Here is a 15,031-nt window from a genome sequence, read left to right as displayed (position 1 = left end):
CTGGTCTCAAACTCCTGACCTCAGGTGATCCTGCCTCGGGCTCCCAAAGTGCTGGGATTACAGGCATGAGCCACCATGCCCAGCCTGTATTTTGTTTTATATGGCTAACAGTTGTCTCAGCACCATTTGTTAAACAGTCCATCACTTCCCCACTGATGTGTAATAACACATTTGACATGAATCAGGATTCTATCTGTGTATGAGTCTGTGTCATGGCTCACTGTTCCACTCCATTCGTCCATGTTTTCATTCGTGCACCGAGACCACTTTCACGGGCAATCATTGTGGTTTCAGAATGGGCTTCATATCGAATGTGGCCAGTGCTCTGCTTTGTTCTTACTCAAAATTGTCTTGGTTATCCTTAAAACCTCAGGTCCTGTGTAAAAATTTTGGACTCAGCTTGTAAAATTTCATGAAAAATCCTTTTGGGATATTGATTTGAAATTGTATTAATTGGAAAAAAAGAATTGGCATCTTGACTGCATTGATTTTTTCAATAATAAATGTGATATAGCTTTCATTTGGGTCTTTTAATAAGGTTTTATAACGGTCTTTCATATTATTAGTTAAGTAATTTCATAGTTAGCTTATAGTTAACTTGGTAAATCGTTGCTGATGTAAAAATGCAATTGCTATTTCTGTGTTTTATATATAGAAACTTTGCTAGACTCTTAATAAAATAACATAGGTTTTCTTGGATTATCTTTATAGATGGTCAGATTATCTGTAAATAGTGACATTGTATTTCTTTTCTTTCCTTATGCTTTTTACTTTTCTTAGTATTCTGGCTCGGACCACCAGAATAATGTCAAATATAAGCAGTGATGGAAACATCCTTATATTATTTTTAACAGTAAACTATTCTTAATATTTCAGTATTAAGAATGATACTGGCCAGGTATAGTGGCTCATGACTGTAATCCCAGCACTTTGGGAGGCCAAGGCAGGATTGCTTGAGCCTAAAAGTTTGAGACCAGCTTGGGCAACATGGCAAAACTCCGACTCTACAAAAAACACAAAAATTAAATGGGCATGGTGGTGCATGCCTGTGGTCCCAGCTATTCAGGAGGCTGAGGTGGGAGAATCACTTGAGCCCGGGAGGTCAAGGATGTAGTGAGCCATGATCATTCCAGCCTGAGTGACAATGAGACCCTGTCTCAAAAAAAAGAAAAAAAAGATACTTGCTCTAGTTTTTAAAATTTTCCTTGCCAAATACCCACTGTCAGATTAAGAAAGTTTTCTTCTATTACTAAGTATAGTAAAGGGTGGTTTTTTTGTTTTTATAACAAATGGTTGTTGAATTTGAAGCTTTTTCTGCATTTGCAGAGGTAGCCATGGTTTTTCTCCAATAAACTATTAACATGGTAAATTATATTCATTGATGTTGTCATTTCAAATTACCCTTACATTTGTTGGACAAACCCAATGTGATTTTGCTTCAGATTTTTGCAGTGGTGTTCATAATTGCAGACAGTATATAAGTTGCTGTCTTCACATTGTTCTTATCTGGCTTTAGTGTCAGAGTAATATGAATCATGTAAAATGGGTTGTGGAGATTTTTTCTTTTTTATGTTGTCTGGAACTTTCCATGTGTCTAACTTGAACTCTTCCTTGAGTGGTAGAAATCACATTAAAAATCTGACTTTCATGGATTTTTTTTCATGAGTGTGAATCTATTTGTAATTAATTAACTCAACTCTTTTGTTAGGTTAACAGGGCTATTCAAAATTTCTATTTCTTCCTCAATCAGATTTGGTCAATTATATGTTTTTGGAAAATCATCCATTTCTTTGATTTTTCAAGTGTATTATAAAAATGTCCCCTTCTTTTTGTAATGTTTTTTGGTCACTGTATCTATAATTGTATCTACCTGTCATTCCTGAATATGCTCATTTGTGGCCCTTTTTCTTGAACAATTTTGATAGAACTTGCCTATTAGGTTTTTCACAATTATAAGCCAGCTTTTAGTTTTGTTGATTTTTGTCTATATACCTTTGTTTTCCTATTTCATTAGTCTTTGCTCTTTATTTTTTCCTTTTGCCTTCTTTGAATTTATTCCACTGTTGCCTTTCCAGTTGTTGGGCTGATCACTCATTAATTTTTACTCTTTCTTTTCTTCTAATATAAGTATTTAAGACAATAAATTTCCTTCTAAATACTACTTTAAAAGTATTCTACGAAACTTCATATTCAGCTTTTTCATTATGGTACCCTTTAAATGTATTCTAATTGTCCTTGTTTTTATTTTTTTTGACCTAAGTTATTAGACATGTTTTAGTTTTTCCAATTATATGTATTTTTTTCAAATTTATCTCCCTGATATTTATTTTCAGTGCAGCTGTATTATGATTGGTAAAGTAGCTCCTGTGAAACCAGTTTGTGGCATTCATTCTTGAGCTTTGTGACAGAATTGATGGTCAATTTTTGATTAGTCCGTATATATTTGAAAGAATATGTTTTCTCAAATTTGGGCACCAGGTTATATACATGTTAATCTATTAGATAAAACTTATTAATTGAATTAAATCTATTATATACATAACAATTTTATCAATTACTGTGCAAGAGGTATTACAAACCTCTTTACTCTGATGGTTGATTAGGTTTGGCTGGATACAGCAGGGAAGAATTCCCACAAAAAAAATATCTTACAAAAGTTAGAAGTTTGTCTGAACTTCTTTTATGAGAAAGATTAAATAAACTCTATCTATGCCTTAGTGCCAGAGCTGATGAAAATAGTTCCATAGTGAGCCTGGAATATAGAATTTGGTTACTCCCTCCCTGTAGCTGCCAGGGATGGTGGTTTCTTCCCTTCACTTTCCCTGCCACCTATTACTGATAGCCATAGGTGACTCACCTTTTCCAGGGAGAACATCTGTGGGACTCATGGCAGTCTGTGTAATATGAGAGTTACATCTTTCTCCTGCAATGAGATCTGTGTTCCCCACCTTGCAGGTATATTTTTCACTGAATCCAGGTAGGATTTTACCCAAGCTATATCCTTGGATAAATAAATAGGCAAAATGTATTTCATAAATATTTTTCTCTTTGTTTTGGAGATTTTTTTCCATAAGTGAAGGCCCCAATTGTCCATAACAGATTTTATTCTCCAGATATCCATCAGACTCCTTTACATAGCTAACCCCTTTCCTTATATGTCAGATGGTTACTTGATTTTTTCTTCTCCCACTCATTCTCTGATTTAACATCTCCTGTGATACTCACCCTGTGGTTTCTGAGGCCTTCACACACATTTTAAGTGAACAGTCCAGACTGTTGTGTGATGTTGCTAATACCACCGCCTGTCCTTTGACCATGCTGAGTCCTTGGATGCTTCTTGACACAGAATGTCATAGAATGAAATTTCCTTAATTCTATTCACATTTCAGCCCATTGCAAGTTTTTTTGGTCCTCATCTGTCATCTCATTGCCTTGTTCAATTATTCTAAAGAAGTGTATTGTGAAATTGATGTATAGTAAAATATTTTTAGTGCGTGTATAGTAGAAAATAGTTTTATAATGTCACTTTTTAAAAAATTTTAGATTTGGTGGTACATGTGCTGGTTTGTTCATCGGTATCTTTCATGATGCTGAGGTTTAAGCTTCTAATGATCCTGTTACCCAAATAATGAATGTATCACCTGATAGACAGTTAGAAAATAGTTTTAGATTGAAAGCTGATTCTAGCTTATCTACGTCTTAACATAGACCAACTGTAAAATATATATAGAATGTGTATACATTCCTGGAATACTTCTATAACACCCATTCTTGAGGGCTGCTTACATATCAAGCATGTTGCTTGGTATTTTCTGTCTGTTACCACCTTTTTTCCTAGGAGCACACTCACAGCATGTTACTTTTCCCCATCTACAGACAAAAATCCTGAAACAAGAAGATCCGAGGCATTCAGTGATTTTCCCCAAGCACTGCCTAGGTACTGGCAGATCCTCAATTCTAACCAAGGTCTGACTGGTGCTTACTTCAGTACTTTTAATCACAGGCCAAGCAACTGAAACATTAACTCATTGTATCTCCAGGTCATCACCGAGTGGTCTTCTCACATCATCCTTCAGGCAGCACCAAGAGTCACTGGCAGCAGAGAGAGAGAGGCGGCGGCAGGAGAGAGAAGAAAGGTTGCAGAGAATAGAGCGGGAAGAAAGAAACAAATTCAGGTAAGAAGGATCTTAAGATTTTTTTTAAATAATGAGTTAAAAATTAAAGCACGTGACTTTACAGCTGTGTACATTTAATATTGGCATTAAAGGAAGTAATGAAAATTCTGTCTGTATTTTTAAGGAAGAGAAAAACATACCTGAAATAGGCTGGATCTGGTTTGTTATGGCCTTTGTTTCTCTAACCATATGGCAGGAAGCTCAGTCAGCCAAATACAATTAGGGACTCATGTATTCTTGGGTCCTCCATTATCTACAGTAGTCCTATCCAGGCCTTCCAGATGACAGAGAGCATAATTATCTTAACTTAATTTGCCATCTCTTCCTAATGGTCCTCATGTTTTGTTCATATTCTATCAGATGCCCAAAAGGAAATGCTTTTCCCACTTTCTGGTTCGCTTTTTGATCCCTGTAACAATCTTCAATTTTTTTTTAAACAATAATCTCTTGCTATGTGGGGAGAAAAGTCATTATGTTGATTACTCTCAGCCCATTTCCCCCGATCTCCTGGTCTCTGTACAGCTTCAAGGATGTGTTCCTGGCTGTAGCTCGTTCCAGGTTCCATATCTTGGCCTGTCTGTCCTCACTGATCCCAGTGTGCCTCGGCTTCTCCTTCAGCGAGTCCACCTGTTCTCCACATTCTCCAGGTCATCCTCCTTCACACCCATCCCCTGAGCTTCATGCTGTGCTGTGTTTTATGGAATGAAAAACAGTTGCTGTATCTCTCCTTACATATTACTTCCTTCTACTCTTCCTTATCTCCTTTTTCCCTTTTCCACCTTTCTTCCCCACCTCCTCTTCCTATACTTTCTCTTCCTTCTTAATCCTTCGAAGTCATTTACCCTATAGTTTCTACATTCTTTCTTTTCATTTTTCTCCCCATCTCTACCTCCTGTTTCCTTAGTTCAGTTTCTTTCGCAAACAATATTCCCATCAATTATTCCCCATTAAATCTACAAGGAATATAAGGCATTGTCAATGAAGATTTACAGATTTAATAACATGTGTGTTTTGTTTTGTTTTGTTTTGTTTTGTTTTGTTTTGTTTTTTGAGACAGAGTCTCACTTTGTTGCCCAGGCTGGAGTGCACTGGCGCGATCTTGGCTCCCAGCAACCTCTGCCTCCCTGGTTCAAGTGATTCTTCTGCCTCAGCCTCCCAAGTAGCTGGAATTACAGGCCACACCACCACGCCCGGCTAATTTTTGTAATTTTAGTAGACATGGGATTTTACCGTGTTGGCCAGGCTGTTGAACTCCTGACCTCAAGTGATCCACCTGCCTCAGCATCCCAAAGTGCTGGGATTATAGGCATGAGCCACCATGCCCGGCCAATAACTTGTGCTTTTCTGCAGCCAAGAAGTATATGTGTAATGGTAAAAATGATCAAAATATGAGCAGAGTTGTGAAGTTGCTTAACTATAAGTCACTACTTCATGAAAACAAATGCCAAGTCTGTGAAATACTAATCCTCATTTTTCTAAGACTGGGTGAATGGGCTGCATGAAGTAAACCAACATCATTTCCCATCAAGATTGTGTAGCATACCCTGAGCTGTCACATTTCTGCCAAATGATATATGGAAATGCCAGCTCTGTATGCACCATTTTTCATGGGGGTAGTTCTGGAAGTTGTCACTTTTAGAAAGACCAATTCTTTAAATCTCTGGAACAGGTTAAATGCTTCCTGATTTATGGTTTTCTGGGAGATCTGCATATTTTACCACCAAATAGCAGCAGAGAATCTGAGTAAAATACATGGAAAATTCAGAGATTAGCTTACATCCAAAGTTTTTTATTGAAAACCTCTTGAAACTGGGTGCCGGTTCTGGGGAAAATGGAATTCATTCACTCCATCCTGTCTTGCCTTCTGCATTGCTGAATGCAACCATAAATCATGGAGAGAGTGTGTGGAGCTCTGAAAACTCTGAAATATAAAAGAGAGCAGATGAAATTAGGAAGGGAGACTAAAATTCAGTTTTACAAAACCAGTGAGAGTTTACCATTTTTTACCTTCAATATTACTTGGCATGTACTCAAAGGCACCCAAACCTAGAAGTATATGCCAAATCTGGACCAAAAGAGCCCCAGAAGAAGTCCTTTTTTTCCAGACCAAGGCACAGTAAAGGGAATTTCTAAAGATAAAAGTGTAGAGAATTCCTGTTATTTCTTTATCTCCTACCCTAGCCTCCCAAACAATATTGCTACAGAAGCACAGCAATGGCAGCAGTGTCCAGGCAGGTGCCTGAAACGGGAGGGAGGGGAACTCCTCCTCTGACCATAAGAGCTATGACCCCATGATCACTAGGCGTATCACTTTGCTCTCCTCCTGCTATATTGTCCTGGATGCAGATGTAGTTACCCAAAGTATGCGGCAGGACAGGGAAAATAAAGCCCAAGCCTTCTGGCTGGAGAACCATAAAAGGAAACCCAAGGAGCCAGAAGGTGTTAGGAAAGCCTCAAAGAGCAAGGATATCAAGAGAGCACTCCTGAATGCATGTCTGATTTGTGCACATGTGTGGCTTCAAACCTACATGGCATGCCATAGGCTTTGAGAACTAAGTACAGAGTGGGAGTGGACCACCACCCAGATCCCAGAAAACTGAATTAATATTGGAACCAATGTCTGAAGGCAGGTTACAACTTGCAGGCTGAACTTAACCTGGTTGATTACCTGCTAATACAAAATAAAACAAAAATTCAGATTCTTTGTAGAATTTAAATAAGACCCCAAATCTCATTACAAAATATATAAAATGTACAGAATACAATCCAAAATAACTTATCATAAAAATAATTAGGAAAATTTTAACTCAAAGGGAAAAGAGAATTAAAAGATGGCTAACCACAAAGGACATAGATATTATACATTTAAAGACTTTAAAGTAGCTATTATAAACATGCTTTAAGAAGTAAGGGCAAATACTCTTGAAACAAATGAAAAGACGTCTCTGTAAAAAAAAAAAAGATACAAAGATCCAAATGGAAATATATATAGAACAGGAAAATTAAAATAGAAAATTTGTCAGATGGGCCAAATAGAATTGCTATGAAAGAAGAAAGTGAACTGGTTGCTATGAGTGAACCTGAAGATAGAACAACAGAAATTTTCCTACCTGAAAACTAAACAAACAAAAATTGAAAGAAAAATGAACAAAGCCGTAGGGACCTGTATAATAACATCAAAATGTCTAGCATTCATGTCATTGGAGTCCCAGAGGTATAGGAGAATAGGACAAGAGTGCATTGGCTTTTTTTGTTTGTTTCTTGAGACAAGGTGTCACTCTTTTGCTGAGGCTGGAGTACAGTGTCACGATCTTGGCTCACTGCAGCCTCAACCTCCCAGGCTCAGGTGATCCTCCTACCTCAGCTTCCCAAATAGCTGGGACTACAGGCATGTACATGGGACTACTGGCTAATTTTTGTATTTTTTTGTAGAGATGGGGTTTCGCTGTGTTGCCCAGGCTGGTTTTGAACTCCTGGGCTCAAGTGATCCTCCTGCCTCAGCCTCTTAAATTGCTAGACTTATAGGCATGAGCCATTGCACCTGCCCATGCATTATAATATATATTCAGGAATTATGTTATTCATATGTATATGTTGGCAGAATAAGAATTAGGCCTGGGCAGGTTGTCATCAGAGGCCATGCTCATAACTGTTAACCATTTGCTGTTGATTTCAAGTGATTCTAACTTGTCATTTAAGAACACAGAGAGACCTTGGCAAAATGGCCCTCATCCAGTAATGAATGCTAATCAAGGACAGACCATAGGCAACTATTAATTATGGTGACTGCAGTTCCGTATTTCTGGGGATATGAATTAAAAGAAATTCAAAAAATAAATAGGAAAAGCTTTCTAAAGTAGTTCCCGAGGTTACCCAAATGGCTGACCTTTTATCAGCCACTTCATTGATTTAAATTGTTTATGCTCCTGGTGCTTTTTGCAAAGCATCTAAAAGTTGTTCTTTATCTATTGTCATTTTTGTTGAATATGGTCTTAAGCTTTCTGAGTTATAGGAAATTTTAGTTCTAGTGTGGAAAGTGATGGGGTTGGATGTTTATAAGCGATGACAAATCTGAGTCCTTGTTGCATTTTTTCTCCTGGTTCTACACTGCTGTAGTCTAACTTACTGCCCCTTTATATCCAGTTATCAGTACACCAAGAAATAGAATATTTAAACTATATTATGAGGTCCAGTGTTGAAAACCATGATGTTAGGATTCTCCAAGAAACAGTCCAGTGAGAGATGACTAACCACATAGTCTTAAACTTAGATTCAATTTGGAACCTAACCAGCAGGAACAGAAAAACAAAACATTAAAATTAACAAAACGGCAGGAACAGAAAAACAAAACGTAAAATTTGGGCATCTGTGGGTACAGACAAAAGAGAAGGAACAAAGCAGGAGCTTCAGTGATCCCAGAATAGAAACTGAGAGTGTAATGGATGTGGAGAAGGAATCCTGGGTTGTCACTGTGGATGACAGTGTGGCGATTCCTCAAAGACCTAGAACCAGAAATACCATTTGACCCAGCAATCCGATTATTGGGTATATACCCAAAGGAATATAAATCATTCTATCATAAAGACATATGCACATGTATGTTCATTACAGCACTATTCACAATAGTAAAGACATGGAATCGACCCAAATGCCCATCAATTGATAGACCGGATAAAGAAAATGTGGTACATATACACCATGGAATACTATGCAGCCATAAAAAGGAATGAGATCACATCCTTTGCAGGGACATGGATGGCACTGGAAGCCATCATTCTCAGCAAACTAATGCAGGAACAGAAAACCAAACACCACAATTTCTCACTCATAAATGGGAGCTGAACAATGAGAACACATGGACATAGGGAGGGGAACAACACACACTGGGGCCTGTCAGTTGGGGGATTGGGGAGGGAGAGCATCAGGATAAATAGCTAAGGCATGTTGGGCTTCATACTTAGGTGATGGGTTGATAGGTGCAGCAAACCACCCTGGCACACGTTTACCTATGTAACAGACCTGCATACCCCGCATGTATCCTGGAAATAAAAAAATCCTGGGTTATGGAAGGAATATTCAGCTTGTGGAGTGCAACACAAAATGGCCAAGGCACTTAGATTTAATTCTTAAGATGGTTGTTATGGAGCTACCAGAGCTCAACTGGATGCTAATCACCTCCAAAAGCTATTGCTTGCTTGTTATTGCCATATTTTATTTATGGATTTTTTAAAAACTTTTCTTTCCTCAGGTACTTACATTCTTTCCAACAAGTAATTAGTAGTGTTTCTGGGTGAATCCAATAATCCTATGTTTTCTGCAATCCCTGTGATTGTATTGAAAATCAATTGTATTTAATAATTTTGAAGTACAGCCTTTAAACTTTTAAAAATTCAGCTACAACCATTTTACATTTCTGAAGCAGTGCCAGTCTTTCATGATATACTGTTTATAATTTATTGGTAATTTTCTGAGTATCTAATTCTGTTATTTTCTTTTCCTGTTTGTTTGTTCTACATATTTCCATTAGCCGAGATTATTTAGACAAAAGAGAGGAGCAAAGGCAAGCAAGAGAAGAAAGGTTCGTGTATTTCTTCTTTCCCATTTTAACAAATGGCATGTGACTTTGCACTGTTAACCTAGCATGCAGAGAGACTGTCGATTAAAATATAACTGCTTCACCTAAAACCTTACATAGCTGGCATTTTGCAGAACAGAGTGTACTAGTTACCTAAATTTTCCAATAAAAGTTTGGGTTTGTCATTTGGTGCCATCATGGTTAAGTGTGTCTATTCCTTCAAAATTCTCCTTCAAATGAGCACGTTTATGTTAGCATAATGATATAGGGCATATATTTGAAATACCCTGCACCACCGCTGCTGAGCCTGGTGCATGTTCCTACTGCGTGCTTTTATGTCACATGGTCAGCACTCCTTCAACAAATATTTTAGTGTACACAGTGAGCCAGGCAGTGGCTGGGGGCACTAGATATATCTGAGACTATTTCTGGGTGTGCCTAGTCACTTACCTGTCTCCCTACTGAACTGTACTCAGCTCCTCGATGGCAGGAACAATGCCTGGATTTCCTTTATTTCCCCAGTACCCACCACAGTGCTTGGCATGTAGTTGGGACTTAGGAATAATATATGGAATCAGTAAATGAGTAAATGAACCAACAGCTTTATTTAAAATATTCAAGCTGTAAACTACTTTATTTCTCTTTTGCATTTTAAAAACTACTTTATTTATGGTACGAATCTTTGTGGTTTGTGATGCTAACTAGAAAATGCATGAATATATTTTTAAATTTCTATCCACAGAATAGTTATATACAATCTTGTAAGAAAAACATATATGAGATACATTACTTTATAAGATTAAGAAGTATGTTATTAAAATGTTGCTGTAATATTCGAACCAGCCTAGGTCATATAACAGAGCAGCTCAAAACTCCGGTGTTGATCAGTAGTATATTTAAATGGCAACATGCTTTGAATCTCAATAAAAGATACAAAGATGTTCAGTGCCTAATAAATGCAGATAAACAGTGGAAACTGGTTTTACAAGCAGACTGGCAAAAGACAAGTTTTTACCTCCAGCTCTTTATAGCCTGCAGTCGTCCCTTCTACCACCAGGTGGGGTGACTGCATGGAGAGATGGAAAGGCTGCTTTTAACACCTTTTATGCTGGAACCGGCTGGGAACCTAACAATTTCTGACTGGGCCAACAAGAAGTAGAATTGTACTAATTTTCTAAACACCAGCTAAATACATCAGGACAGTCTGAGGCAGGGAAGAGTGGAGACTGCCTGTCTTCAATTTAAAAATCAGATGCTTAGATCAGCCTCTTAAATAAAATGATGGCATTGCTTTGATTCCAACATTCTATTTGATTATTGTCATCCTAATAACCAGTTGTGGCTGGCAAATCTAGAGTGAAACATGCTGCTAAAGAAATAGGAAGCTTATATTTCTCACTAATACCTGTTTTTTACATTAGAGGGCATCACATATACTTTCACTGAAAATGCGGTTGACTTCCTGCCCAGGCATAAGGAACTAAATTTTATTTTTTTAGTTCTCCCCCCAGATTCTGTACTTATTTGAGCTTTCAACAACTTGACTGTTAGGTTATGTCCACACAGACAGGGCTTGGCAGCTCCTGGGGAGATGGTTTAAGTGCTGTGTCAAGATCTGAACTGGCTCAGCTGACTTCAAAATTTCCCCAAACCACAGAAGTCCAGCTCTTTCTGGATATTATTTACTGCTCTTTTTTGTCCAAACAAACCTTCATTTATGTCTGGCAAACTCATAAGAGGAGGCTGCTGCTTCTCCTTTCTCCTCTGGTTCTGCCCTTAGTCTTTGCTCCCAGGTTGCCCATCAGCCTGGACACAGAAGTGTGCTCTGCAGGCCCACTGTGGGATTCTTCCCTTGAAGCCACCTCTCTGTTTACACAGAGGTCTAGGGAAGCAGCCATGCATTTTCCTTTGGTTTGGCCCAGCCATTTTTCTTGTTAGTTTTCTTCTTGAATAACCTGGTGAAGATGGGAGTTAGGGGAAACAGACTTTCATCCCTGTTTCAAAAGCTTTTAAGAGTTCCTACTAAGCCAGGAAAAAGTAAGATTTCCAAGTATAATGGAATTTGGAAATGGAAACTAGTAGAGATCAAAGGTGGGAAGTAGTACAGAAATAAGGAAAAGTAACTCTTCCAGATAGAGCGATGTGTGTTCGTCAAGTCCCACATCTCTTACCCTTAATGCAAGACTCAGAAAAAGACAGCCAGAGTCACAGCAGATGGTTTTTGAGGTTTGTATCATGTAACTGTAACAAGATGAATGCCATCTTATTTTGAGGTGTAGTGACCATCTGGATACATGTTATATTATTTCATATCATCTCACTCCATAATTTTAGACAAACTATGTTATTGGCAATGGTGCAGACCAGGAGTAAGTTTCTGTTGAGATGCTACTTCTCATCCTTTCAAGTATTGGAAGAAAGGCTTTATAGGATAACGATTGATTAAAATGACATTCACAAATAATTTAAAGGAGAAAAAAGAAGTACATATAGTATGGAATGAGCCAGGCTGGGGGTGTGTTGGGGGGTAGCACAGGAGGATACTTCTGTTTGGGTTTGTTAGTCTGAGGGAGACAGCAGGGCATGCAGAGGAAATGCTTTATAGCAAACAGGGGCTATGGGAACAAAGTGCAAAGAAAAGGTTGGAACTGGGCTAGGATTTTGGAAATTGTTCATGAAAATGATCAATGAAGCAGTAAGAAAGGATTCTGAGCCTTGCTTAGAAGGACTGAGAACAGGGCAGAAGTTAAAGGGAGCCAGATTTTAGTTTAATGGAAGCGAGAATTTCCCAATAGAAGTGTGGCAGGAAAAGTCATCAGTAAGTAGGTCTAGGTTAATCTAAAGTCAAGCAGAGTTTCTATAGGGCCCTGTGAAAAGAGACTGAGCCACAGTACCAGCCCTGCCACTGAGCTCTGGTGGATGTTGGAGTTCATCCCAGTGGTTTATTTGTCTCTCTCTCCCACTGAACTGTGAGCTCTGTGAGGGTGGGATTTTTCCTTGTTTATTATTAAATCTTGAGTGCCCACTACAGTTCTTAGCACATGACAGGCACTTGACAAATGTTCAATAAATAAACGAAAAGGTGAATGAACAAACAAATGATATAGGCAGAGAATAAACGGGAATGTTTGGATGAAGGCAGCAAAAGTAGGAAGTCTTTTCTCGGGGCTGTGGTTTGTGGATAGAAAGCCCAGTGCTTCCCACAGAGGAGGCTCTGTCAGTCTGTGGATTGAGTGTGGCTTCGCGTGGCAGCGGGGATATGTGACAGTCATTGCATGGGCCGGTGGGTCCTCAGATCAAGTACTATTGGGCCCCATAGCACTTATGTCATTGTCTAGGAGAAGGTCATGACATAGGTCCAGCTTCCTCCCCAAGAACTGCTGGAGGTTCTTGTGGGGCAGGAGGGGTCGCTAAGCTGTAACACCATAAATGCCTGTGGCATGGCTGTCCCCATGTACCAGCCCACTGCCTTCACCACTCTGGCCACTGCACATGAACACTGCTGCTGCTTTTTCAGAAAGGCTTAGTGCTCTTGACCTCCATGCCTGTCTGCCCCACCATATAAAAAAAAACTTTTAATTATGATCAAATGCACATCACATGAAATTGCCCATCTTAACCATTTTAACTGTATATTTCAGTAGCATTAAGTGCATTCACATTGTTGTGTAACCAGTCTCCAGACTCTTCTCATCTTATACAACTGAACCTCTTTATCCATGAAGCAACAACTCACCATCCCTCTACCTCTGCTTCTGCCATTTTTGTCTAACACATAAACATCATGTTTCGGGACAATTCAGATTAAACCTTTAACTTTTCCCATGTCTTACGGATCTTCAGTGATGGCATCTGTGAGGCTGAGGGGCACACAGGAATAGCATTTGAGTCAAATATATCCAGGCTCTGGGATGAGTGGCCCCTGGAGTCTCCCAGAAAGTGAGCTACCCCGCAAATTCCTGCCCACCTGGCTGCCCACAGGGAGGCATGCAGAAGGCCAGGACCAGGAATGAGCCAGCAAAAATGAATGCAGCAAGTGGGTTGTCCTCCTGGCTGGAAGCCTTTCATTGAGGGCTTCGTCACCACCACCTACCCCAGACTCATTTGATTTCTTGCCGTGGGATTCTGACTTCCTGAATTCCTGGACCTGTCCAGATTCTCTTATTTGCACTCATTTCTTGCCTGCCCCTTTATCCTGTTGCAGCAGTGTGGGAATGCCTCTGCTCACAACTCCTGCTGGACTTAACGGCATTCCTGGCCTTGAACTTGCCACCATCCCATTTAACACATACCTGCTGGAGGCCCTGCCTCTTACCCTTAAAATTGTTTTCTTTCAAGGTTCTTCTTACTTCCACAGCCAAGTGGCTTTTTCTTGCTGGCCTGAATTAAGGCCAGAAACACGTTCCTTTTGTTGCCTCTCTTATCCCTTAAGAGGTGGTGCTCTTGGCCAAGCCTCAAGTGTTTGTGTCTACATATACACGCACTACACACCTTTTATCAGAGATTCACCATGAATGCAAGCTCATCCCCCACAAAAATGAAATGGGATGCATTTGCCCCCTCGGCATCCTGGGCTTCAGGTGGGCCTCTGCAGGTGAGGTGCCACTCTGCAGGCTTCTCCCTAGCTTCCCATCAGCCCACAAATGCAAGGCACCGAGGGAAAGAACAGAGGATGGTAATCTTCCTGTTCATGAAAATCCTATTATCTGCTTTTTGAAAACAGACATGCACATGTGAACAGATGACTAAATATGCCAGGCAGTAAATATAAAATGCCATCTGAGTTGAAGGGACTACATATCCGACATGAGTTCAGAGGCAAGGCCAAGATCACTTCCAGCTGTGGTGGTCAAGGCAGGCTTCCTGGAGGGAGATGTGCATGCAAGCGTGGTCCGAAGGGTGGACTGCCTTTGGGTTGGCAGGGAAAAGGGGTGAGGATTACAGATGGGGAAACCACACCCACCTTGAGGATGGGATGCAAAAAATGCATGCTTTTTAAATGCATTGTTTTAAAATATTTTAAATATGTGCTCTTTCTTATCTGGGTAAATGAGGAACACCATGTCTAATGCCCGTTGTGAGGAACTGAAGCAGTGAATTGGATAGATGCAAAGGGAGGGTCTTGAGTAAGCTATTCCAAAGTTTAGTGATGGGTAAGATAGTAAGAAACCTGTTACAGCTGAATGCGTAAATTTATTTCTGAAAAAATAATGGTGAGCAAAATCAGCAGACATCTGGAAGAGGCACACATTTCAAAGTTATTTTGGTCTGATCTATAAAG

At 39.4% G+C, this 15,031-nt stretch overlaps 1 protein-coding gene across 4 annotated transcripts in view; it reads left to right on the top strand.

The window, feature by feature from the left end:
- FHOD3 (formin homology 2 domain containing 3) overlaps window positions 1–15,031 on the top strand; it is a 499,838-nt gene that overhangs the window by 395,536 nt on the left and 89,271 nt on the right. For 3 of the 4 annotated variants that reach the window (XM_032152490.2, XM_032152489.2, XM_058438431.1), the window contains 2 exons: window positions 4,041–4,175; window positions 9,703–9,753. In XM_032152490.2, coding sequence (XP_032008381.1) covers window positions 4,041–4,175; window positions 9,703–9,753 — 186 coding nt within the window. The remainder of the gene's footprint in view (window positions 1–4,040; window positions 4,176–9,702; window positions 9,754–15,031) is intronic. The other variant, XM_032152492.2, reaches the window with a different exon arrangement.

This window comes from Hylobates moloch, unplaced genomic scaffold (genome assembly GCF_009828535.3).
Source record: "Hylobates moloch isolate HMO894 unplaced genomic scaffold, HMol_V3 SCAFFOLD_5, whole genome shotgun sequence".
Taxonomy (NCBI): Eukaryota; Metazoa; Chordata; class Mammalia; order Primates; family Hylobatidae; genus Hylobates; species Hylobates moloch.
This window is presented reverse-complemented; position numbering and strand designations above follow the sequence as displayed.